The sequence below is a fragment of the Hemiscyllium ocellatum genome, chromosome 20, assembly GCF_020745735.1.
Source record: "Hemiscyllium ocellatum isolate sHemOce1 chromosome 20, sHemOce1.pat.X.cur, whole genome shotgun sequence".
Lineage (NCBI taxonomy): Eukaryota > Metazoa > Chordata > Chondrichthyes > Orectolobiformes > Hemiscylliidae > Hemiscyllium > Hemiscyllium ocellatum.
The window spans coordinates 9,884,047-9,910,462 of NC_083420.1; the positions used below are offsets into that span (position 1 = coordinate 9,884,047).

General features: G+C 38.6%; 1 protein-coding gene across 1 annotated transcript in view; it reads right to left on the minus strand.

The window, feature by feature from the left end:
* clec16a (C-type lectin domain containing 16A) overlaps positions 1-26,416 on the minus strand; it is a 269,043-nt gene that overhangs the window by 51,889 nt on the left and 190,738 nt on the right. The window contains exons 20-22 of the mRNA XM_060840490.1: positions 11,234-11,385; positions 9,514-9,718; positions 4,062-4,226 (exon numbers count right to left, since the gene is read on the minus strand). Coding sequence (XP_060696473.1) covers positions 4,062-4,226; positions 9,514-9,718; positions 11,234-11,385 — 522 coding nt within the window. The remainder of the gene's footprint in view (positions 1-4,061; positions 4,227-9,513; positions 9,719-11,233; positions 11,386-26,416) is intronic.

Below are 26,416 nucleotides of genomic sequence, written 5' to 3' on the forward strand. Positions count from 1 at the left end.
ACATGCATATTGGCCTGTTCTCTTGTGCAAGATCTTTGGTTCACCCACCCTCAATAAAGAACATGTCCACAAATAAAACATCAAGGCAAATTTTCCTTTAAGGCAAAGACACCCAAACTCAAGAAAGAAAGTAGTGCCTTTCTTTAATATCTGCAAACGAGATTGGTGCTTCACTGCAGAGTGGAGACGCCCCTTAGCACTGGGCAACAGATAGTTGGTAACACAAATATTGTAAAAGTCAAGGCTTTGTTTAAACCAACCAGCCCAAGAAGCAAAGATAACAAGGGAATCAATTTCTTACTGAAAATACCAAAGACAATAACAGTGCATTCACAAATTTGAATTAAAAAGCTACTGAAATTTAATTCAAAAATAAAAGCTTCTGTTCATATAGCTGCAATGATTGCTGCAATTTACGCAAGTTAAGCAAACAAGTTACGCACACCAAGAATCCAAACTTAACAACAGCAAGAATGATCAGATAGTGGTGATTTGAAGAACATATATTGGTCATCCTTCCTCCATACCCAAAAACAAAATGAAATCTGTGATCATCCTGGAATAACAGTTGAGTAATAAGTATCTGAACAATGCTCAACATAAATGTGTGTGTGAATTACATCAGCTGCGAACAATACTGCCACTCCTCTTGTATAGCATCCCAGTGTTGGCCTAATCTATGATCTGCAAGGACTTTCGCAATAACAACTTTTTGAAACAGAGTTTCAATGACCAATATCAAGACAAACTGGCATGCAATAAAAGCACACATCTTCAAACTATACAGTATGCAAATATTTGCAAAGTATTCCCAAATGTGAAACCATCTGGCATTTTTTCTGGGAAACCAGAGTTGAAGCTGGCAAAATGACAGATGGTTTTCTCAATTAAACAGAATGAGAATTCTAGTAAATCCACAAACTCAGTAAAACTCATTTTCTGATGAATAAATAGGCTTTTCTCAGACTTCCCCAGAACAAGTGGTTAGAGTTATCATGTAATATGGTTCGCTTGATGAATGGTGACTTGAAATGCATATTGTATTGTGAATAGTTACACATTAATACAAACTTCAATACTCAACATTGAATGGAAACAAACTATGCATTAATAAGTAATAATCTACACCTGCTCAGTGTTTAAGAGCATTGCTCAAAAATATGAAAACAGCAGTCCAAATCTTGAATTCCTTCAGCCTTCTCCCATGCTTTCTTATCCAGATCTCAGCACCAGTCTAAGCATTCACCAAAAATACTTCAGCAAATACCTTCATCTAAAGCATCTTATTTAGTGCCCTCACCCTCAAAGTTTTACCGTTTTATCATTCCTTCCCTGTATGAACTTCATTAGATTTGCAGATTAACTTCAGATTTCTCACACTCTCACTTAAAACCCTATCTTCTTACTCATACCGTTCCTTCAAAAATACTCCTTGTTACCCAGCATGCCACTCCTTGAATAGTTTAGTTTCCTTTCCCATCATTTCATCACAGGTAGCTGCATGTTCAGACACTATGTTCCTGCTCCTTCTTTCACCTTTCCATCTCTGGCTTTTAAAAACCTCTTCAAAGTCACCCATAAATAAATAAAGATAGTCAAAAGTTCATAATAGAATCAGAGTCATACCGTAATACAGCATGGAAACAGGCCCTTCGGTCCAACCAGTCCATGCTGAATACAATCCCAAACTAAACTAGTCCCACCAGCCCAATAAAGTATCCAAGACTTTACTGGCTTCTTCACTGCAATCTAATCTGTCATATTCTTTGTTCTGTTACTGCAGTCAATTATTTCCGAGTGCCCATAGTGGTGTTCCCATGTACCTGCTGCCCTCGTCCTTCTAGATGGAAGTGATTCCAGGTTTTGAAGCTTGATGCTTTCCCAATATTCTTGCTAACCCAAAATGGTGGGTCCGTGCTTTCAAATGTTTCTTTTTTGTGGGAATATACTTATGAGTATTCTAAATTATGCTAATAAACTTTAACCACTATGCCTCTATTGATCAACCCTTAGCTTAATATGCCAGCACACTTGTCTTTATTTAAGTTTAAAATACTAGTCTTAGACCCAATCTTCTTCCTTTCAGACTGGATGTAAACTGAGAATGCACTGTGGTTGCTGCTACCTAGAGCTGTCTGAACTCCAATGTCATTAATTAATCCTATCACATGAGCAGACAGATGCCCAGGACCGAGTGTGGCCCATTTCTTGGCCCATTCCTGAAAGAGAAGTGACAAGACCCTGATGGATCTCTCTGCAACTTCATGACTGACTCTCTGCAAATAGCACTGGGCCCGCAGGCTAACCGCAACTTGTAGAACTGCTGATGCCCGAACCCTGGCTGCTCTAGCGGTAGAATAGCCGTGATCAGGCCTCTGGACAGGCATTGGAGGCCATCTTTGACTTACTGTGCTGTCAGCTCCTGGCTGAAGAATACCTCTCTTGACTTGACTGTGGACTATTTGCTGAAGACTTTGAGGCATGGCATTTGGTTGATGCACATTCTGAGAGTTTCCAATGTCTGCTGCTGGCTCGTGTGCACCTGAACACTGCTGGCAACAATGGCAAGCTGCTTGGCTTTGTGCCTACACCAAAAGGCAACTCAAGATGGAGGTACTGAGTGGCTAAGCTTAAGACGAGCGGGCAAGGTGTAAAAAAGGTAAGGCAAGGCAAAGCAAGATATGCCAGATCAAGGAGGGATGCTAAGAGCATCAAAGTTCACTAATGTGAGTCAATGTTGGTATTCTTACTCACTGATTTTACATTTCTCTCCAATGTAAGGAAATGTACATTTGATTTTCACATTTAGTTTGCAAAGGCTGAATACATCTTTCTCAGATTCTGCATATTCGCTCTTGCGCTGTTAATTTTCAATTATTGCCCGATTCTAGATTGTATAGCGCGGTTAATAAAGATCCAGGAGCAAAACGGTAGACAGCAGAATTGGCAACTGGTACAATTTGTAACTCATAAATGCAGACAAGTCGATGCTAAGCCTGAAAAATACTATACAGATGTAGGCCTTCAATCCTTTGCAACTGAACACATCCCTTGCTGTTTCTAGTTAATTTCTATCACATTTGATGGGGCAAACTATCTTCAGATCAAGCAAAAGTGGAAAGAAAAATGACGAATGCTTTTACATTTATTTTAAGTTTAGTTTGGGCTGAGTGGAAAATGTTGATTCTATGCTGGCCCCGCTTCATGCACTTTGATAAAAGCTCATTAACCGTGAACCCTGAATTGCAGACACAGATATGCTTTAAATAATGCAGTGGAAAAACCCTGTTTAAGCAACATTTTTAAATGCTTTGTAGATTCTTACTGAACCACACATGACAGAAATAATGGTTAGTGTGGTGTTTTGGTGATGATGACCCAAAAGTGATAATGAGAGCTCCATTGTGGGCATTATGTACAAAAAAAGAGGAACTAACTGAATCAAATAGAAACATCATCTGGTTCTTAACAAGCATCAGAAACTTCTGTGAATTAACTCTTTAAATAGCATCTGGCTTTGCAGCTTGCAGAATAGAATGAAAATTGAAAATCAGATCAAATATCCGTACTTGCCAATAGCTAAAATCAGTATATCTATCCACTGTCATACAATGATTACATTGTTACACATGGCCACAAACACTCCTGAAGCTCCACCATTCTCAGGACAGCAAAGGGTGACAAGTTTACATACACCAAGGCTGATTTTGCCAACTATCAGTTATTATTGTATTTTTGTTACTGTAATTTTCCATGTTTCTCTAAATAATTCTTCAAAATGAAGAAAAATATATTTGTTTATAGCTGTGTCATAGACAATGTATGACATAAACGGTTGCTTTAATCCATTTGATGATGATTTTGGTCAAAACACCAAAGTATAAAACAGTTTGGTGCTACGTACAGTCCAAGAGAACACTTCTTGCTTTCTAAAGCACAAGCAACAAAATCACACTTAATGCATAGTAACTAAGCCATGTCAGTCTTCATAGGGTTAATGCTACATAATGATTTTTCACAAAGGCTTGCAAAATGAACGCGAGTGGAATGTTCACTTTTACCTGGAACTTTATCAACAGAAGCAAAAACTGAACGTTGGACTGTAGGATCACTGACACCACGGCGAGACTGGTCATAGAATCTAAAAGGTAGATGATGGGCAGCAAGTGACCCGTGTCCAAAACCCATGACTTCAGAAGAGGTTTCCACTGGGAGATCCAATAGTACTGGAATACAACATCAATTTTTTAAAAAATTAAATGATTGCCATTCTTGACTAGAGTTTGGCTGCATCAATTTCTTTTTAAAAACAAAAACAAATCAACCAAAATAATGACATTAAAACTTAACTAATTACTTTTATTTTCAATTGTATGGATGTCAATTTTTTTTCCCTCATTTATAATGAACATTACAAATCAGTGTATACTGATACAAAGTTAAAAATCCCCCAACACCAGGTTATAGTCCAACAGGTTTATTTGGAAGCACCAGCTTTTGAAGTGCTGCTCCTTCATCAGGTCCACAACCACCGGAAGGCTAGTCAGTCCACAATGAGGCCACTGGAGGAGATTAGCTGTCCTGTTAAAGGAAAGCGTGATCTCCTCGCAATGAGCAGAAAAGCAGACGGGACTGTGGCTAAGAATCGTCTGCAGTTTCCAAGACAGGGAGCTAATCTTAACTGTCATTTCCTTAACACATTTACTAAATTCTTTGTCCCACATTATAGCCAAACAGAATTCAGAAACATATTGTCTAGCTGTCACCCATTGTTAACAACTAACCTGAGAATGCAACTTTAAAAAAAAAGGTTTTGTGATTTACACATGAAAGAAGTGAAACTATCATGGTATTCAGACAGATGAAAGATTTAACAATCAATTTTTCAATGTATAATTTCAGTTACATCACACTGTAAATTTTTGCTATAAATTGTGTGTGTTAGGATTGAGACCTCCACCATCATCTGATGAAGGAGCGTCGCTCCGAAAGCTAGTGTGCTTCCAATTAAACCTGTTGGACTATAACCTGGTGTTGTGTGATTTTTAACTTTGTACACCTCAGTCCAACACTGGCATCTCCAAATCAAGAATTCAGCCCAGCTTCTAAAAGTTAGTCATTTGCACTTTGCAGAATATCATACATTGTTTGATTCCATGAAACACCTCTGGGTATACTGGAAAAGCTAGTATTGAGATTGATAGACAGAAGGTTAGATTAGATTGCCTACAGTGTGGAAACAGGTCCTTTGGCCCAACAAGTCCACATTGACCCTCCGAAGAGAAACCCACCCAGACCCATTTCCTTCTAACTAAAGCACCTAACACAATGGGCAATTTTGAATGGCCAATTTAGCTGACCTGCACATCTTTAAATTGTGGGAGGAAACCAGAGCACCAGGAGGAAACTCATGCAGACATGGGGAGAATGTGCAAACTCCACACAGTCACCCATGGCTGGAATTGAACCTGGGTCCCTGCAAGGTGAAGCAGTAGTGCTAACCACTGAGCCACCGTGCCACCCCAGAGAGGGCTATGAAGTAAAACAAAATGGGGCCTGGATATATATACACAAAGAGAGAAGTGACCAGGTCCTAGAATCCACTACCAGAGTAAGCAGAAGATGCAGATTCACTTTTGGCTTTTATAAGGAAATTAGATAAAATGCCTGAAGCGAGTAAAGTGAGTAGAGTTTCTAACCCTAACTTCGTTTGGTTTAGGTTTTCCTTAAACAGAATGAACATTTAGAAAGGAGAAAATAATGATACATAAAACAGGGTCTTAACTAATCTGAAAGTAGAAAACGTGACATTACAGATGTGAATTTTAAAGATAAAGTCACAAAAAATGAGTGTCCATTTTGACAGTCTTAAGACAATCTGCAGAAATCTTGGAACATACAGAAAACTGCTCAAAACTTGAAGTACAGTTTCAGAACTGTCAAATTCCAGCATTTCACAGGCATTGCCAGCATAATTGAGCTAAATCAAGTGAAAGAAAAATCAAGTCAAAGCACAATCACTCGTCTCAAAAAGAGGATCCAGACATTGAGTAAATGTGTCATTCATCTGCACCTCTCTTGTGCGGTTTATTTAGTGCATTGCTGAAACTTAATTCAGTCACCAGAATTACCTCAAAGTTGCCTGCCATGTAAATATATTTCAAACCTGGCTGTCTGGAATGGAACTGAAGTGGGGAGAGAATTTTTTGTTTCTGGCAGTTAGTGGCAAAATTGCATTCCTGAATACAAGCAAGTGGACTATATATTCATTCTAAAGAATTTGCTAAAAAGCACTAATTGCAAGAACTAGAAATTTAAACTGGTTCCATTAAATTTACTTATTTCTGCCTTTTGATTATAATTAGTATTTTCAGACTATTGTTCCATCAGCTCTCCACAGAAGGTGGAGAATTGAAAGCATCTTTATAGAAGGGCAAGAGAAGTTAGACTCTCAAATTTTATCTGCAAATATTAGTGTTCAGTTCTAATCGAAAAGCAAGTTATCACAGTGATGAAAATCTGAAATAAAGGGAAAATAATGGAAATACTCAGTTGGTCAGTCAGTATCTGTACAGAAACAGAATCACGAAATATCCTCCTGAGAAGTGGCAGGGAAGTGAAAATAATCTGTCAGATTGGCATCAGAGAGGTTCAATCTTTTTTTCTACCATTAAAGGAATTAAATTCTGGGCAAGAAGTTGAAACTTACGAAGACCCAAGCCTCACATTCCCACTCCTTCAATTGGCCGATTTAACGACTGAGGAAACTCAAAAGCAGGTAATTAATTGGTCACTGAAAGCCAGAGATAGCCCAACTCATCTCTCATGACACTGACTTCACAATTCCTACCTTTTAAGCAGAAAAGCAAGCTACCCTATCCCCTGTTTCTGGGCTAGACTAGACGAGCTTGTAGTTTGACACCAAAGCAGCGCTACTGCTCATGGCAACTTGCTGCACAGTAATTCAGGAGGATATTTTTCCTAAATTCATTTTCCTAATTAAGTAACATTAATACAAATTTTAATTTTTAAAAAAACTTAAGACTTTTCTGCTGTATGCAGTTCTACTTAAACACTAATGGATATGTCAAATAGATATGACAATCAAAACTTAAATGTTTCTTAAAAATGGATGACTTTGTGAAATGGGTACGAAGTATTTGCTTGGAACGCAAGTTGTCTTTGTAAGAGAGTCTTTTCTTTGTGATTATATCAGTCTTTTATTTATTTCACTCTGTAAACGTCATCAAACGTCATTATGGGCGGCACGGTGGCACAGTGATTAGCACTGCTGCCTCACAGCGCCTGAGACCTGGGTTCAATTCCCGCCTCAGGCGACTGACTGTGTGGAGTTTGCACGTTCTCCCCGTGTCTGCGTGGGTTTCCTCCGGGTGCTCCGGTTTCCTCCCACAGTCCAAAGATGTGCGGGTCAGGTGAACTGGCCATGCTAAATTGCCCGTAGTGTTAGGTAGGGGTAAATATAGGGGAATGGGTGGGTTGCGCTTCGGCGGGTCGGTGTGGACTTGTTGGGTTGAAGGGCCTGTTTCCACACTAAATCTAATCTAATCTAATCTAATCAAAATAAATGCATACAATTTCCTGTTCGACTTATTTCAACATATGTAACTTAATCTTGAATAACTAAGGATTAATTGAATTAACTGAATCACAACTGCGAATTGATGAACTGAATCCAATACTCGATATCAACATCTAGAATTCTGCTATATTCCTTTGAAATTTAATACGGAAAGGAGCAGAACAGACATACAGGAGTGCCAAAGGGCGTAGTTAAGATTAGAGTGTTGCTGGAAAAGCACAGCAGGTCAGGCAGCATCTGAGGAGCAGGAAAATCATTGTTTCGGGCAAAAGCCCTTCATCGTTTTCCTAATTAAAGGCTTTTGCCCGAAACGGTGATTTTCCTGCTCCTCGGATGCTGCCTGACCTGCTGTGCTTTTCCAGCGCCACTCTAGTCTTGACTCTAATCTCCAGCATCTGCAGTACCCACTTCTGTCTTGCTAAAGAATGTATCTTATCCACAATAATACATGAAAAATTGAAAATGCATATTAATTAGGTCAAACTATTTTACAATTTGGAACTGTAATTTACAATGGCTACACAAGGAAAATGCATATTTCCCGACAGGCTTTGATCAACTATAAATTATGGTTGCACCAACAAATCTGGTTATAAACACCAAGGAGTCCACTGAAACAGAGTTAGGTGGATATATGTTACTTTGCAGCTCCAGTTAAGTTCCAAGGGTGGCATTGAGGATTTTTTAAATTTCCAAAGTACACAAAATTCACCTAGATATTTCCAGTTCCTGTTTGTTTGAAAATAATGTGCTCTAACCCCAACTGAATCTGAACAAAAGGTTATTCAAGTACCACCCATCAGTAAAATATTGTGAATTTTGACTGACCACAGGCCTAGTGCAGTGTTTTCTTTTTGACACAGGTCCACTCTGGCTGCTAATTCAGATCCACATAATTGCAAACATACACTACTAGCTAGGTACAGGCAGATGAAGGTATTGTACAGTGTCTTCTCAAGTTAGGTGGTACCATACTTCCTGCATAATTTTCATTCCATTGTTTCAGAACAACGCAATAATCACAAATATGTCAATACTTCCAGTGAGTCAAATGGTCATTCTGGAAAGTAGTTATGTATGGATCTGAAATGGTTAATACTTCATGGAGAGAAAATTGCCATTGTGACAGTCATGAGGACCTAGTGAGAAAAAAAAAGTAGGATATTATGGGAGGTACCTAAGTCTAGGTTCTCCCTAAACGTCTTTATAATGTGGACTCCATCCTTATAACCTGCAAATAGTTGCAGAGGTGCACTTAACTAAATTTCATTTCTTCCATATGTCTTTTCTCATCAGAGCAGTGAGTTCCTACCTACACAAACACTGGAAAGTCCACTGAAGAACCGACACCACCTAGAAGAAATGGTGTCATGACAACAGCTATACCTAATAAAATAATGCGTTGGATATTAAAAGTATTCATCTTAAAATGGTCTGATATAACCTTTACAGGACTTTAAATGTAAATGATGAAAATTTTCCAGCTATTAGCTATAACATACCTTGGGAGCTCCTGAGATGATAACCAATGCTACTTAAATGTAGCTTAATTTCTTTGCTGTATATTTCAGCTGCTGATAACTTACAGTAGCAACAACTATTGTGCAACAAAACTTTGATTAAATAGCATTCTATTAAGTAGGGGTGAATAGATGAAGGCTTTGTGCATCGCTAAATTAATTACCTTGTTTTCTAAATTAGAAGGCCTAATTAATCTCAACCTAGATAGGAATTAATCTCTCCTGCCCTAGGCAGGAAACACAGATTATAATAGGTATCAAAGAGGAATCAAAGAGGTATTCAACATATTATGGCTAAATTGGAATTGTATTTAGTTTTATCTAATTCCAGCAGTTAAAGTGGCAATACTTGATGAACAACCTAATTAAACATGCGAAGAAACTGATAATTACCTGCTATTCTTTGCATCTTCATGCGTCGTGCTTGAATACGGCCCTTTGCTAATCGTTGTTTTGCGATGATGCAGCGGATGTGATCAGCAAAGATGAATGTGGCCTGGAGGATAGGGAAGGGCCGAGCATGGGGGTTGGATGCAGGTTTATGAATGATGATATTTAAAGCTCTACTGTCATCTTCCACCCCCATCACCTGCATGTCCTGTTGAAATAAACACTGAAACAATCATTGTGCACTTTCAATTAATTTAATGTCATATTTCAACCACAACTTGAAAAGTCTTCCTTCTAGAACATCAAACATAATACGGACTTTACTGAATGTAGTGTATCTTTCTCAAACTGACAACATTATCAAATGTTTTAAAACTACAGAAGCTTGAACTGAACTGAAAATAAATCACTCTGAATCTGGTTCAACTGATTCAGGTGATCTAGCAACCAGTCATAATATTGATCCAGTATTTTTATGAAGTTCCCACTTGCAATAGAGCATACAATAGGAGACAGATCATGTAAAATGAATAAAACAGGTTTAACTGGAAATGTTTTTCTGTCAAATGGCAAGGGCTTTGGACTTCATGTCCAACATAACTCAGTGAAACTAATCAAAGGCATCAGTAAAGGTCAGAAATGCAAATTTCAGTCTTTCCTCTCTGTTGTTCCTCCACAGCGATGGATGATGATTTTGGGTCAAAATTACAAAAGTGACAACAGTCAGGTGAAAGCCCCACATAGCATCGTGACTGAACTCCAGAGGACTGCAGAGACACTGACTGCACATTTATCAAGTTAAAAATCACACAATACCAGGTTATAGTCCAACAGGTTTAATTGGAAGCACACTAGCTTTCGGAGCGACGCTCCTTCATCAGGTGATAGTGCCCTCCACTATCACCTGATGAAGGAGCGTCGCTCCGAAAGCTAGTGTGCTTCCAATTAAACCTGTTGGACTATAACCTGGTGTTGTGTGATTTTTAACTTTGTACAACCCAGTCCAACACCAGCATCTCCAAATCATGCACATTTATCCTGTAACTTTAACTGCCAGCTGTTTCTGTCATTAAATGAAAAATGATCCCTAATCCAAGAGACTAACTTTATTCAGAATGTGTAAATACCATATGAAATCTGACTGTAGATTCAGAAGTGTGCATTTTTGGGTGGACAAGATGGAAGCGGTTAAACATGTGAGAAATTTAATCAGAAATTATAACTTTGCCAAGCCTGGTAAAACAGCAAATCCTGCCTAAATTTCAGTTTAACACTTCAATATGTGAAATTGGTGTTCTTGTTTCCTAAATCACCATATAAATCTAAGCATTCAGTTGCAAGTAAGATGGTATTACAGTATTGCAATGGCACAAATCCAAATTATTTGTGATTTGGAAGTGCCGGTGTTGGACTGGGATGGAGAAAGTTAGAAATCACAACACCAGGTTTTAGTCCAACAGCTTTATTTGGAAGCACTAGGTTTTGGACTAGTGGTCCTTTCTCAGGTGGTTCCACACTGTAAACTTTTGCTATAAATTCTGTGACTTACAATCTTATACTCTACAACCACTTGATGAAGGAGCAGTCTTCCAAAAGCTAGTGCTTCCAAATAAACCAGTTGGACTATAACCTGGTGTTGTGTGATTTTCAAAATAATTTGTGAAGACACTCATTTCAATTTATTAAATTTAATTGTTGGAATCAAAGAAGCAGAAATTCTTACCTGAAGTAAACCTGCAAATTTCACCACTCCCCAACCCAGACGTTTGCTATCTGGTTCAACTAAACTCATCTGATAAATGTCTACAGCCAGGAATCGATGCATCGGATTGCCATCTTTAGTTACTACGGTGCAAGCAATTAAGTCGCTGTTGTCTGAAAAAGAAGAGATAACAGCATATCTCATTTGATCAATTTATATAAAAGTGAGTAGAAATTAAATCGGTTTCAAAATTATACTGATTACCTTGATGACAACCAAAAATATGAAAATTAATTCTTTTAATATTTTCTAGTTCGCATTTGCTTTCCAGTTCAGGTAAAAAGAAAACTATGAGCAAAAATTGGAAGCAATTTTAAAAGAGATTGCCTGAACTATGTAGGAAAACAATAAAAATAGTTAATTCGACATAGCTTTTACTATTATAAATGATGTGTCCTGAGTTAGTAATAAGGATATGCAGTCTAAAATCTGGGATTAAAAATCAAGAAAATGCCAAGTATAAACTCGTGCATTATCCCCATATCAAAGCATACTGTTATAACCCAGATAGATTGACTTTCATGCTGGCTAGTGAAGGAGTCAGACAAAGTTTGATTCAAAAATATGATATTGCCAACTATATACATATAAGACTATATACCAGGGTAGCCAATATCAGAAACAAGGCAGCTAGATTCTTCAAGTTAACGCAGAAAGAACTAGATTATTACAAAAACAAAATTTACTCAAGTAAAGATTATAACAAAAGATTTAAAATCTGTAAATATATACAACTACACTTCTTGGGAAGAAAAACAACAGAATGTCCAGCAAGTTTGAAAAAAAATGATTTTCTTTAAGAAGTTATTTGTCAAGAAACTGAAATTTAAAAGAAAAATTACAGATAATCTGAAATGCTTGCTTGTAGCCAAAGTTACTTTTCACAAAAGCCACTGCTTTGGGCTTTCTACCTGGAACATTTACAGCTGGCATGGATTTCTTTCTTTGCAGATAGCAGAATTTAACTTCTTTGAAAATCCACCAATTGTAGGCATTTTGTCAACTATCAAATTTTGTTTTGAGGCGTTTCAGAGAAAACAAGATTTGCTACCCAGTGGCAAATTGTGTTCAAAATCATTATATTTTTCTTACACACACACACACACACACACACACACACACACACACACACACACACACACACAGCCATGTGACCTCTCTCTAAAATACTGTCAAAATATCCTGACTCAAATCAAGTAGCTGGTGTGCTGTGCAAATGTAACATTTTTGCTGTAGTTGGTGCACTTTAGAAAGTATTTTTTCAAAATGTTCAGGATAGTCAAAGCAACATGAATTAATACTTTACACAACCTCTTCATAACAATAGAGGGCAAAGAGTACAATGAGCTAGATAGCATCTTTCTGCTTCACGATCTGTCCCTAAATGGTCTTCTCTCTCAGCTGATTCAGCCAGCAAAGTCCTATGTTCATGATATGGTTCACACACACAAGCACACTTATCAATGGCTGTCATTGGTGGTTAGGAGTGCGATTCCTGACGTTTTTGCCTGCTTGCCTTAGGGGCACTGGAGTCAATTTGGCACAAATGATTTATTCTGGGATCAAAGGTTTCAGGCCAGATCACTTTTGTGCTGTTAACAGTTCAGTAGCATTTTTAGTCAAAAGGTGTGGTGCCGGAAAAGCACAGCTGGTCAGGCAGCATCTGAGGAGCCCCTTGAATGCTGCCTGACTGGCTGTGCTTTTCTAGCACCACACCTTTTGACTCTGATCACCAGTATCTGTAGTCCTCACTTTCTTCCTGTGGCATTTTTAGTCAGGGTGCAACTGGGAGCACCTTTAGCATCAAATCTTTAATTTGTCTACTGACCCTCAGAGGCCTGAATAACCAGCTTGATCCAAAAACAAAGTACCTCAGATGCTGGAACTCTGAAATAAGAGCGAAAAAAAAAACTGCAAAAACTCAGCATCTATGGAGAAAAACATAATTAACATTTCAGGTCAATGACTACTTATCAGAAAAGAAATAGAAAATGTTGGAATCTTTTTAAGCCATTGGAAGGGGAAGGCAGCAAGAAGAACAAAGATTTGTGATTGAGAAGGCCAGAATCTCAAGACAAAGTAGCGAAAAAAAATGATACAAGAGCCAAAAGGAGTGGTAGCAGATCTAATGAAGAAGCGAAGATTACTTTCAAGTGTGATGCAAATTGTTACAGAAAACCAAAACCCATCTAAATGCAACATGAAGGAAAAGCAGTAGTACAAGATGAAGACTCATCCAAAAAAACGTAAGAGCCAATGTTTTGGGCATAAGCCCTTCCTCAGGAATGTGAAGGGCTTATGCCCGAAACATTAACTCTCCTGCACCTTGGATGCTGCCTGACCTGCTGTGCTTTCATAGTGCCACATTTTTCAACTCTGATCTGCAGCACCTGCGGTCCTCAATTTCTCCAACAAAACATTAGGCAAGATTGTGGATGTGGAGGTTACGATTCTAAAGTTGTTAGACTCATTTTTGAGCCCAGAAAGCTGTACAGTATGGAGTTGAAAAATGCTGATCCTTGAGTTTGCCTGAAGCTTCACTAACAGGTGGGTCAGTCAGAAAGGTCAGCATGGGAGCAAGGGAGAATTTAAAAGACAAGCAACCAAAACTCAGGGCTGTGCTCAAGGACAGAATGGAATAAACTGGTCATGCACAATGTTTGGTCTCTGCAGTAGAGAGGAGACATTATTAACAGTGAATACAGCATGCTAAACTGAACGAATTACAGAATCACAGGAGTGCTATGGGTAGGTGGTAGCCATTCAGCCCATCATGTCTACACCAACTTTCATTTCCTAGTTCTTCTTGGACACAATCCACTGCATTATTCACAGAGAAGGGGGAAAACTAAGAAAACTTATTTACACTACGATATTATAATGCAGCAGGCAAATTATTTATTTAATGAAAACATAACTTCAAATGCTTTATTATATTAGAGAAAATGGCGGCGCGGTGGCACAGTGGTTAGCACTGCTGACTCACAGTGCCAGAGACCTGGGTTCAATTCCCGCCTCAGGGGACTGACTGTGTGGAGTTTGCACGTTCTCCCCGTGTCTGCGTGGGTTTCCTCCGGGTGCTCCGGTTTCCTCCCACAGTCCAAAGATGTGCGGGTCAGGTGAATTGGCCATGCTAAATTGCCCGTAGTGTTAGGTAAGGGGTATATGTAGGGGTATGGGTAGGTTGCGCTTCGGCGGGTCGGTGTGGAGTTGTTGGGCCAAAGGGCCTGTTTCCACACTGTAAGTAATCTAATCTAAAAAGTGTTTTCTAATTCAGTAACAGCAAAAAAAAAGATTTTACACCACTAATGGCAACATGTATTAATATACCAATAATACAAATATGAAATATAATATTGAAAAATATTCCAGTCCATCCTACAACTCAAAATTATGAGAAGGAACACAAAGTGTCTCAATGGAAGACGATAAATGCAGTTTCCAAATCTCTCTGTCTTGATTTATTATTGTCCATGTTCAAAGAAATTTCTTTTGTAGAAGGATAAAGAAAGGTGAGAGAGTTTGGGGAAGATATCTGAAAGCATGGTCATTGCTGCTAGATTGTAGGGAATAAGGAGAATAGAGACCAACAGAACACATGAAATGGGGAAAAAAAAAACTGGAAGGGGGCAGGAATGTAGGTCCAGAGGGAAAAGTGGAACCAAGTCATGCAGTGTTTTGAGTTTCAGTTCATTTCTTAGTAATTAGATTACTATTACATTGCTCATTTAATGTATTTCCTGCTCGTAATTCCAATGTACTGGATTGCAACAGGTTTCCAAGCCAAGGCGTGGTGCCAGCTGTCATTTAGTGATTTTAGAAAGTTCAAGTACTACTCCACAGTAATTGCCCAAAGTGTAGTCTGACGGTCAAATGCAGTACTGAGGGAGTGTTAAACACACCTGCATTGGGCAAAGGCTGTGTATGGGGACTAATCTTTTCAGAGGTTATATATCATGTTTCTCACATTACTTTTTAAATGTACTTAATTAGCTGTATAAGTGCATTAGGATAGCCAGAGCTTGTAAAAGATCCAGCTCTTCTTTCATTCAAACCCTTTTTTTCATTCAATTTTACAATTATGATGGTCACCCTAATAGATACTTAATTTGCTGTATTTGACACAATTCAAAGCATTAGTGCTGGTAATGAAGGAAAGTTCTACACGACAGTTTCGTACTAACATCCAAGAACAGACACTCATATCCCTCAATGGTTCCTGAATAATGTATACTGGTCTGAGTAAACATGCTGAATTTCGATAATAAAAATGTATTTGGTTTATTGCTCATTCAATGGCACAAACAGCAGACTTTATTTTAACTTTGAGATCACCTAAATTATAATTGAAGAATTAGCTTTGATTTACTAAAGAGTCTAATGATTTACTTAATCAAAAAACAGGAAACTAAAATGGTCCTTTTATGGAGGTTTACACTTGTTCCTAGAATACACCTGTTAAATGGGTGTGGTTTGGTATTTGCTCTTCACTTGGCTCACTACTACATCCCTATTACAGAAATTTAAAAATAAAATCATTCATAGAATGTGGGGTTTGTTAACAGCTAGTCAATTATTTCCAAACTGACTAAAGAACAATCCAATAACCATTACACTAACAGCATCTCACACAAGCGGGATCATTGACACATAGCCAATGGCATATTGTGATTAATTTATCAGCACCAGTTGTCGCCCAGTTTTTAATAACTAGGACAATAGAAATGGTATGTCAGATTCCTAGAAAAGGATGATCACATTCAAAAGACATGTTATAGAATGAAAAAGACCATGTTTTTCATAGAATAAAGAACAAATTTGGAGAAACTGGAAAATGGGAGATGGAAGATTAGGACAAGAATGAAAGCTAAGGGAAAAAGGAAAAGCAAACAACAGATCCTTTAAGACATTCTAGATGACAGAGATGAGGAGACAAAACTTTATAAGTTGGCAATTGCCACATTTGGAAAAGTGCCTTCACATTTTGAATTGCTCAAAGTCCAATGCACAGATCCTTACAAATTCTAAATCTTGTCAAATAGATTCATGACATTTCAATGGTGCTGAATGCTATCAAATTATTCATCCTATCAATTTCATCTTAAATTCCTACTAGTCAAATAAACCATTTTACAATAGCAATAGCTTGGAATGACAAAGGACAAGAAGAGATGGCGAACATGTGTAACTCATGGAGTTACTTGACTGTGATCTGTTGCATTGTAAACAGGGATGAGATCCCACTCGAGCAAGTGAGAGAAATGGGAAACATAATTCTCTTTTCTGACCAAAACCTTAAATCATCAGGTATAGTGTAGCCGCAGTCTGCTTTACAACATAAGTTTTAGAAGAACTACCTTATTAGGCATTAAGGCACTGCCAGCAGGATCTGTTGCCATTTGGATGGGAAGTAAACCAGTACAATAGACAAATAGATTGAACTGCACTGGTCAACGTGGCAATGCTTCTTACACAATCCTAGTTTATGGAAAACTCTAAATTAAACTTACATATTAAAGATGTACTTCATGCCACAATGGAAATATTCAACAATCCACAAATATAAAATTAGTTTAAAGTCCATTAATTGTAATTATGAACTTAGTACACCATTAAAAAATCCACTTTACAAGGTGCAATATTATCAAGTTTTTACAGTGAAAGTATTAACATAAAAGAGCAAATTCTTGTTAGTTCAATGAGTTGAGCTTGATTGCAGCCTGTGTGAACTTCAACAGTGCACCCTATGGGAAGTACAAAATCAGTGATAGCAACATCTGAAATTCTGATCATGAAGACGTATTCACAACACCAGTAGTGACTGGAGGATTCAGAAGAATATTAAATGATGAGTGCTCACAGTATCGCTATCACTACTAATACAAAACTGGAGCTGTGATGTTATTTCTACTACGAATAACAGCTAAGCACTAAAAGTATTTTGACTGGTGTAATGTACACGGATAAAGTGTAAAAGTATGATATTATATCAGGATTGAACACAGAATGCATACACAAACATTTTTCACAAAATAAAAAACTATGTATTGTAAATAAACTGCACAGACTTTCAAAATTACAAATTTAATAGACCTCAGATCTTCATAGTACGGAGTTCTTTCACATTTTTCATCAATAACTGAAACCCAAAGTACACTGAACAAAAAATGGACATGAATGGAAACAGAATAGGTCAGTCATATACATGAAAAGATAATAATATAAGTTGATGTTGCTGCTATTGGTGGAATCCTGCACAGAAGCAGTTGAAATCAAGTCTGAAAGTAGATTATATGGTTTCTCCAGTGGAGGTAGAATATTAACTGGCAGTTTGAGAATGAGTGGGACATCAGCTTAAAAACTCCAGTTTTGGGCTTTACGTTTTTTTAAAAACAGCAAGTAATCAAACAGCTTTTAAAGCAAAGTTAAGAAACCTCATCAGTCACTTGTCCTGCCAGACAGGAAGTAAGGTAAAACCCACAAAGTGTGGATGCTTTACTGGTTTTGAGGTCTTCTTAACAGTAGTAGTTCTACATATTCTTGCACCAGCAGTGTTTGCCGTCCACCCACAGATAATGGGTTCACGTAAAACAGGAAAAGCTAATAATAGAAACTCAAAACTACTAACTGGAAATGTCTTCAATTATAGTTACTCATGCAGAATTGGAAATAATGGAAATTTTAAAAATGAAGAACACTGATTTGTTCCGGATGATTTTTTGTGGCTTTCTCATTGGTCAATGATGCAATTTGAATACAATGGCTATTCAACCTTTTCTACAGAATTAAGTATGCGGACTTGCGTAATGAATTTCGGCATTTTATTATTCAATAGAAAGACTGCTTTAACTTCTATTTTTCTCCCCCAAGTCCCAAATTCTTAAAAACTTCAAATAAAGATGATTAGTTAATCAAAGAACAAAGAAACTGAAAATGTCATTTCTTTTGTAATTCATTGAGTGGTAATTGGTTAGCAATCCAAAGATAGATAACATTTTTAGTCTGAGTTACTACGTCATGCAGTCATGTAGCGAAGTACCTGATAAGGTGAGCTGTAAAACATTCCATTAAGGGCGCAGGGTAAAAAAAAGCAAAGAAAAAAATCGACACACACAAATGTGACTTTCAATGCATTGAGAAGATATAAAGTTAAATAAACATCACAGACTGTAGAGAGAGAAAGTGGAGAAGCAGACTACGAGAAGAATTAAAGTGAAAAATGTAAAACAAAAGCAATAATAAAGTAAAGCATGAAACCGAAGGATGGAGAAGCTAAACACGACAGTAGAAAACTACATCAGTATCAGAACAGTAAATTGGTTATCAAATGATTCCTGAAGAGTTCAACCACTCTTGTCATAGTTAAATTATGGGAGTACCACTTGGAAGTATTCACTGGTAAAGTGGTATGCCACCCATCATAGAGGTTCAACTGAAGTTGATTAATTTGATATCACTTGTAGGGAGGTCCCTGGGTGATCAGCAGAATTGCAAAGATTTGCTTCCTCTCTAAAGTTACAATAATTATCAAGTGCACATTTGTGGAGAACAACTGACTCAGAAAAGACCAGAAAATATCCTGATCTGAATAATTCTATAACAGACATGACGCAGAAGTCACCTACCAAGTCAAAGGAATTGAAGGTTTAGTTCAAACTGAAAAAAAGCCAAATTCATGACTCATTATTAGAAGCAAGCAACACTGAAATCAACATAGTTCCATTTACAACTGATCTCAGGAGGTTTGAGGGTGAGAAGAGGAGGAGGAAGTCTTTGGTTGTGATGACTGAAGGATGATTAGGCTGTGATCTGTTAACTGGTCAGCAAAAGGTTATGGATGAAAGAGTGTGTATGCTGTCAAGAGCCCGCTATTTTAAAAATTCCAGTGAAGTCAAGAAGATTCAAGAACTCAAAACTGAAAATAACCTGGAAGTGCAAGAATATTGATACATCGGTCAACAAATCACTTCAACGGGACAGAAATGGATAAGGTGGCCTATTTTAGCTCATCGAAAATAAACAAATTCTTTTCAAATTTGTCAGCAGAAAAGATGACCACTTGGTCTATCTGGTGCATAGGTAAAATGAAAACAACCACGCTGCCTAACCTAAAATTTCCAGCTCCTTATTTGTAAACTTTCAGGGTACAGCATATCCAACAACTTATTAAATGTACCACCCATACAGTGAGTTCCAAACCCTGAAATGACATTCTCAAAGTATTCCCTAATTTAGGAAATTTATCATGCTTGAACTTGGTGGAAGATGATTCCAAATGTTGGCATTCATTAGACAGATATTATTTCCAAAATTTGGTGTAAACTTAACTGTTGCACATTTTCTTATATATCCGGATACCATATGCAGGTGCATCTTGAGGTGATGCTTAATTGTCTCACCCAGAAGGACAAGTGAGGCATATGCATAAGAACACAAGTTCCCCTTCAAGTCACACACCATCCTGATTTGGAAGTAAATCATCTTTCCTTAATTAATGCTGGTCAAATTCCTAGAATACCCTCTTCAACACAATCATGGATGCACCTTTCCACATGGATTAAAGCAGTTCAGGAAGACAGCTTACCACCACTTTCTCAATGGCAGTTAGGGATAGGCAGTATCCTGTCTCCTCATCTCAAACAAATAAGTAAGCCAATTGATGCTAAACTGCCCGTAGGTGTTAGGTAAGGGGTAAATGTAGGGGTATGGGTGGGTTGCGCTTCGGCAGGTCGGTGTGGACTTGTTGGGCTGAAGGGCCTGTTTCCACACTAAGTAATCTAATCTAATCTAATCTGTAAGTAATCTAATCATCCAGCAGTTGTCGAGCCTATTCCAAGAATGCTGTAATCAGCTATTCAAATTATGTGTGTCTTCAAAATGGTAAAAGATCCATACAAGGTATTCTAATTGTGACTTGTTTCACTGTGAGGAATTAGACAAACACTGTGTACCAGGTTAAAAAACACAACACCAGGTTATAGTCCAACAGGTTTAATTGGAAGCTAGTGTGCTTCCAATTAAACCTGTTGGACTATAACCTGGTGTTGTGTGATTTTTAACTTTGTACACCCCAGTCCAATACCGGCATCTCCAAATTGTATACCAGGTTTAATTAAAATTTGATTAAACTGGGTTTGAGGAATTTTAGTAACGAAACATGCTCGCTATGAGGCCAATTCCATTACCTCAGTGTAAAGTTGGAATTGGCCAGAGTTCAACACCTTAATCTAATACCTAGCCGTCTCAGTTCTTGATTCTGGATTTCATATGTAACATGCATGGAATTATTACTTATAAAGGAAAGCAGTTTGGACATATTGAATTAGCACACAGCAAGAGATGGTCACTGAAGAAGATAGCCAGTGTACCCTTTATCTTGTCCAAGCATGCTGTCAGAGAACCACTCTAATAGATAGCATATCACTGGGCAATTAGAACTGATGGCTCACACATCAATCAATAACTAATTAATATTTAACAAAGCAAGATGATGCAGCTCCCCCCCCCCCCGCCCCCATTAGTATATCAGAACGGTAGAGCCTTGAGACACTCATTGTGTCAACTCTAAATGTCAATTCTAAAATTACAAACTGAAAACCGCCCTTTAAAAAAATGACTGGGTGCAGCATGTTTGGTTGTACAATATTAATCTCAAATACTGGTGGGTGCAGGAATGCCCCGGTACTAAAGTGTGGCAATAATTTGAGTAAAGATTGTCGCACAGAAAGCAGGTGAATCAAAACGAGTGAGCCATTCTAGGCTGCAGTTAATGCCTGAGCTGAAAATGTGTCGCTGGTTAAAGCACAGCAGGTCAGGCAGCATCCATGGAACAGGAAGTTCGACGTTTCGGGCATCCTGATAAAGGGCTTTTGCCCGAAACGTTGAATTTCCTGTTCCTTGGATGCTGCCTGACCTGCTGCGCATTAACCAGCAACACATTTTCAGCTCTGATCTCCAGCATCTGCAGACCTCACTTTTTACTTGCAGTTAATGCCTGCCCATTAACATCGTTCTTTTTCTTGGCAACCTGCCAAGTGTAGAATTCCTTGAATGCAAAGTTTTCCATTAGCTCTGAATCCCCGAGGCTATTTTTTAAAGAAAAGATCTCTGCTAGGTCTCAGCAATCATTCCGATATGTACACCCTGAAGGCAGGTCAGGACGTTTGCTTCTGACTGATGCTATACATTTCATGTTCAAGACAGAACAGCCATGACGCATTACAGTTCAAAGTACTATTAACTCATTGAGCACTATGTTGAAATTAATGCTACTTCCTAAGTTGGATGATATTTGTGATCAGATTATGGATTTTAACATTAACACAGAAGTATGATGGAGAAGAAGGGCTTATGCGCGAAACGTTGATTCTCCTGCTCCTTTGATGCTGCCTGACCTGCTGCGCTTTTCCAGCAACACATTTTTAAGCTCTGATCTCCAGCACCTGCAGTCCTCACTTTCTCCACGGAGAAGGTTGGCAGAGTAATTTTTGTTTTATATATTCGTTCATGGGATGTAGACATGGCTGACTTGGCCAGCATTTATTATCCATTCTGAACAGAAGGTGGGAGTGAACTGCCTTCTTGAATCATTAACGGTCCATGTGGTGTAATGCACTGCCAGTGGTGTTAGGAAGGGAGTTCCAGAGCTTTGACCTCAGTGATATTGCTCCAAAGGAAAGGCTTGAAAAGGAACTTGAAGGTCGTGATGTTCCTGTATCTGGTGCTCTGGCTCTTCTAGATGGCAGAAGTTGAAGTTTAGAAGGTGCTGCTGGAGAAGGCTTGATGAGTTGTGCAGTGCACCTTTGAGTCATAGAGGTCTACAGCATTGATACAGGTCCTTTAGCCCAACTTGTCGCTGCTGCCCAATTTCCACAATTAAACTAGTCCCATTTGCCCACATTTGGTCCATATCCCTCCATTCTTATCCCATCCATGTACCAAATAAATGTTTCTTAATGACAAAATTGTACTTACTTTCATCTTACTCCAGACACTAATCACCCTCAGAGAAAAAAAACTGTCCCTCTGGACCCTTTTGTATTTCTCCCCTCTAACATTAAATCTGTGCTCTTTAGTTTTAGACTCCTCGACCATGGGAAAAAAAAACCTTATCAATGCCAGTATTGATATTATAGACCCCTGGATGTAAGTTTGCTCTCTGAGCTAGAAGGTTTGTTTTCAGACATTTTGTCACTACACTAGGAAACATCATCATTGAGCCTCCAGTGAAGCACTGATGTTATGACCCCCTTTCTATTTGTGTTTAGAATTCCTTGGGTTGGTGATGTCATTTCCTGTGGCGATGTCATTAGAAAAGAACAGGAAATACCACCACCACGGTAATGACATCACTGCAGGAAATGACATCACCAACCAAAGAAAACAAATAGAAAGCAGGTCACTAACACCAGTGCTTCACTGGAGGCTCAGTGATGTTAACCAGTATGGTGATGAAATGTCTGAAAATGAACTTTCCAGCTCAGCGAGCAAACTTACATTCAGAACCTCAACCTGAGCTCCAAATTATAGACCTCTATAAAGGTCACCCTCAGTCTCTTAAGATCCAGGGAAAAAAGTCCCAGCATATCTTGTGGATTATCCAGATTGCTGCTGCCTCCATCATTGAATATAGTTATATTTATGAAGTCTCCTCATGTTATTTGTTAAATATCCACCACCATTCATGACTGGATGAGGCAGGACTGCAGAGCTTAGATCCACTGGAATTAGCATTTCTCTTTAATGCTACTATCAGTTTTTTGGGTTGCAAGTTGACCGGTGCAGTAGATTTGTCAAGTTGACTCATCACGCTTTGGTATGCCCAGTGCTACTGCTGGCATGTTTGCCTGCAGTCTTTATGGTAATGTTAGAATTTGGGACATGCCAGGCCATGAACTTGCATATTGTGGTTGAATACAATTCTGCTACATTTAGTGGCCTGTAGCACCTCTTGAATGTCCAGTTTTAACTTGCTAGCGGTGTTTGAAATCTAGCTTCCCATTTAGAACAGTTGTAGTGCCACAAACACAAAACATATCACCAATGTTGAAGTGGGTTGAGCCACTTTTGGTGATGGACATCACAGTTACCACCCTTGACAATAACTCCAATAGGTTGACTTTTAATTCCAGATTTATGAACTGAATTCAAATTCAGCATCTCCCATGAAGTGATGACATATGTCCCTTAAAGGTATATTGCATATCTGTTGTGACACATTATCACAATATCTCCCTTTATACAAAGAAAATAAATTCCCAACAGATAGATATTATTCCACATAGACACATCTCATCAATTCACCAAATATATGAAAACAATTGTCAAGATTCAAACTTTGGTATAACATTTGAAAGGTCTGATCACTCCTTCTGATCTGGTGATTGCATACCCATCTGAAGAGGTCCAGGCCATCACACTGGTTGCCTTGCTGCTGGATACAGTTACTCAGCATTGTTACACAATTGCTGTTGGAGTTTCCTCCCTCACACTTCGGTACATGATTGGCATGTGTACATTGGTCTAAGCTGGATTCTGTTCTTTTCGAATATAGAACCACGATCAGCAATTACCTCACGCAACTTAGCTGACTGCATATCTTATAAACCTTTGCAGATTTTCAGATTTATAATGTTCACTGTCTGGTGCATAGTTGTGGTAGCCCTCTACCTGTTTGCTGGCGCTGTATCTGCTTCATTCTCCAGTCTTTGAGTGGGGGTGTCCTGTGGCTGCTTTATTCACCCAAGCTTGTGGTTTGATCTTCACGAATGGTTACAATGCTAAGATCTGTGCAAGTACTGGTAGTCCTAGCATTGTTAGAAAATTCATAACTTCTATGTAGAATATTTTGTAAATCCAAGGTGAACTGATTGTGCCTTTGCAGGGAATTGATCCATTATATGATGTAGGACAGTCTTTTATAGACCCTGCCAGTCATTAGGGAATGTATTTTAGGATGCACAGTTGTAATATCTTGGCAGTAGTGTCAATTTTGGTCTCAAGGATGTGTTGATCTGCAAAAATGCCTTCAATAGACTCTTGGGGTTTCTGTCCAAATTGGAGCCTGTTAATCCAGAAATTGAGCTGAAAATGTGTTGCTGGAAAAGCGCAGCAGGTCAGGCAGCATCCAAGGAGCAAGAGAGTCGACGTTTCGGGCATGAGCCCTTCTTCAGGAATGGTATTGGTTGGTACGGCGGGAAAAAGGAAGCAGCGGAGGGCTTTGAGTCCTTCGTGATGGGGGATGGAGGTGTACAGGGACTGAACGTCCATGGTGAAGATAAGGCGTTGGAGGCCGGGAAAGCGAAAATCATGGAGGAGGTGGAGGGTGTGGGTGGTGTCCTGAACGTAGGTGGGGAGTTCTTGGACCAAGGGGGACAGGACCGTGTCAAGGTATGCAGAAATGAGTTTGGTGGGGCAGGAGCAGGCTGAGACAATGGGTCGGCCGGGGCAGTCAGGTTTGTGGAAGGTTTCCTGAAGAAGGGCTCATGCCTGAAACGTTGACTCTCCTGCTTCTTGGATGCTGCCTGACCTGCTGCGCTTTTCCAGCAACATATTTTCAGCATCTCCAGCATCTGCAGTCCTCACTTACTTCAATCCAGAAATTGATCTTACATTAAGATGGTCAAGTACTCTCCAGATGTCAGGATTATTTATGGGTTGAAGTAAAGCCGCATTTGTTGCTGTAATTTAGTCAAGATTTCACTTGCTGTCCAATCAAATTTCTGCTTTCCATTTCGCGCTGTAAGTCTATGGTTTTTGGTTTTATTAGCGTGTTGGGGTTGTTTAGTTTTTTTTCCCCCCTCGTTCATTTATTTTTCCTTCTATTTTACTTTATTTTTCTCAGTTGTGGTCTCTAAGTATTGTTGAGTACTGGTCCGTACTTTTAAGAAATAAAACCTTAGCCAGGCTTCAGCCATCAGAGACTTTTCACCAAAAAAAATATCATTGCACCTAATTCAAGGAAATAATGGTGGAATCAACTGACCACTGCACAGAGGCAAGCTTCCTTAAATTATAAAATCACCCTAAAAACAGATAGGCCCTGTATTTAAACTGACAGTAGCCGATGACTTGCTGATTTTAGTTGTATGGCTATAGGGAGAAATTTTAGCTGTTAGCTTTAAACCTATGAGAATACTTGTAACTGTCAAACCTTAACGTTTATGTTGGAAAGCAGGTAGAAGTTTTGCTTTTTTGTTTTTGTAAAAGAGACAGAGGGCTTCTAGCTTGATAGGTCCTGAACTTTAAGTAGAATAAAAGTGACCTGAGCTCAAGAAAACTTATTTTGGTCATCCAAATGCTCAACAATCCAATACTATTTAATCTTCAGTGAGGATTCTTTAATAAGCAGTTACTGGTGTTTACTAACATGCTGTCACCATGAAATGACACAACATGAGAAGTGACATTCTTCAGCTATCATGGTGTAAGACACACATGCGACTGATAGATGTAGTCTACAGGGCACCAAATAATAATATCACGTTGAGGTGGGCAATAAACAAATAAACAACTGATGCCTGTAAAAATGGTACTGCAATCATCATGGGGGATTTTAGTTTGATTGGTCGAATGAGGTCAGTTAAGGTAGCCTTGAGGAAGAGTTCATTGAATGTATCCGTGATAGTTTTCTTGAACATTATATAATGGAACTGATAAGGGAGCAAGCTATCCTAAATCTTGTCCTGTGTAATGAGACAGGACTAATTAATGATTTCATTGTTCGGGATCCTCTGAGAAGGAGCAATCACAGTATGGCAGCACCCAAGGAGCAGGATGCTGTCTGAACTGCTGTGCTTTTCCAGCACCACTCTAATCCAGAATCTGGTTTCCAGCATCGGACAATCACAGTATGGTTGAATTTAGAATACAGTGTGAAGATAAAATCCAATACCAGGTTCCTGTGCTTAAACAAGGCAGACAATAGGATGAGGGAGGAGTTGGCTAAAGTGGACTGGAAGTAAAGACTTTATGATGGGACGGTTGACCAATAGTGGAGGGCTTTCAAAGCAATTTTTCACAATGCACAGCAAATGTATATACCAGTGAAAAGGAAGGACTTTAGGAAATGGGGTGATCTGCCATGGGTGTTTAAGGAAATAAGGGAGGCTATCAAATTGAAAGAGAAGGCATACAAAGTGGCCA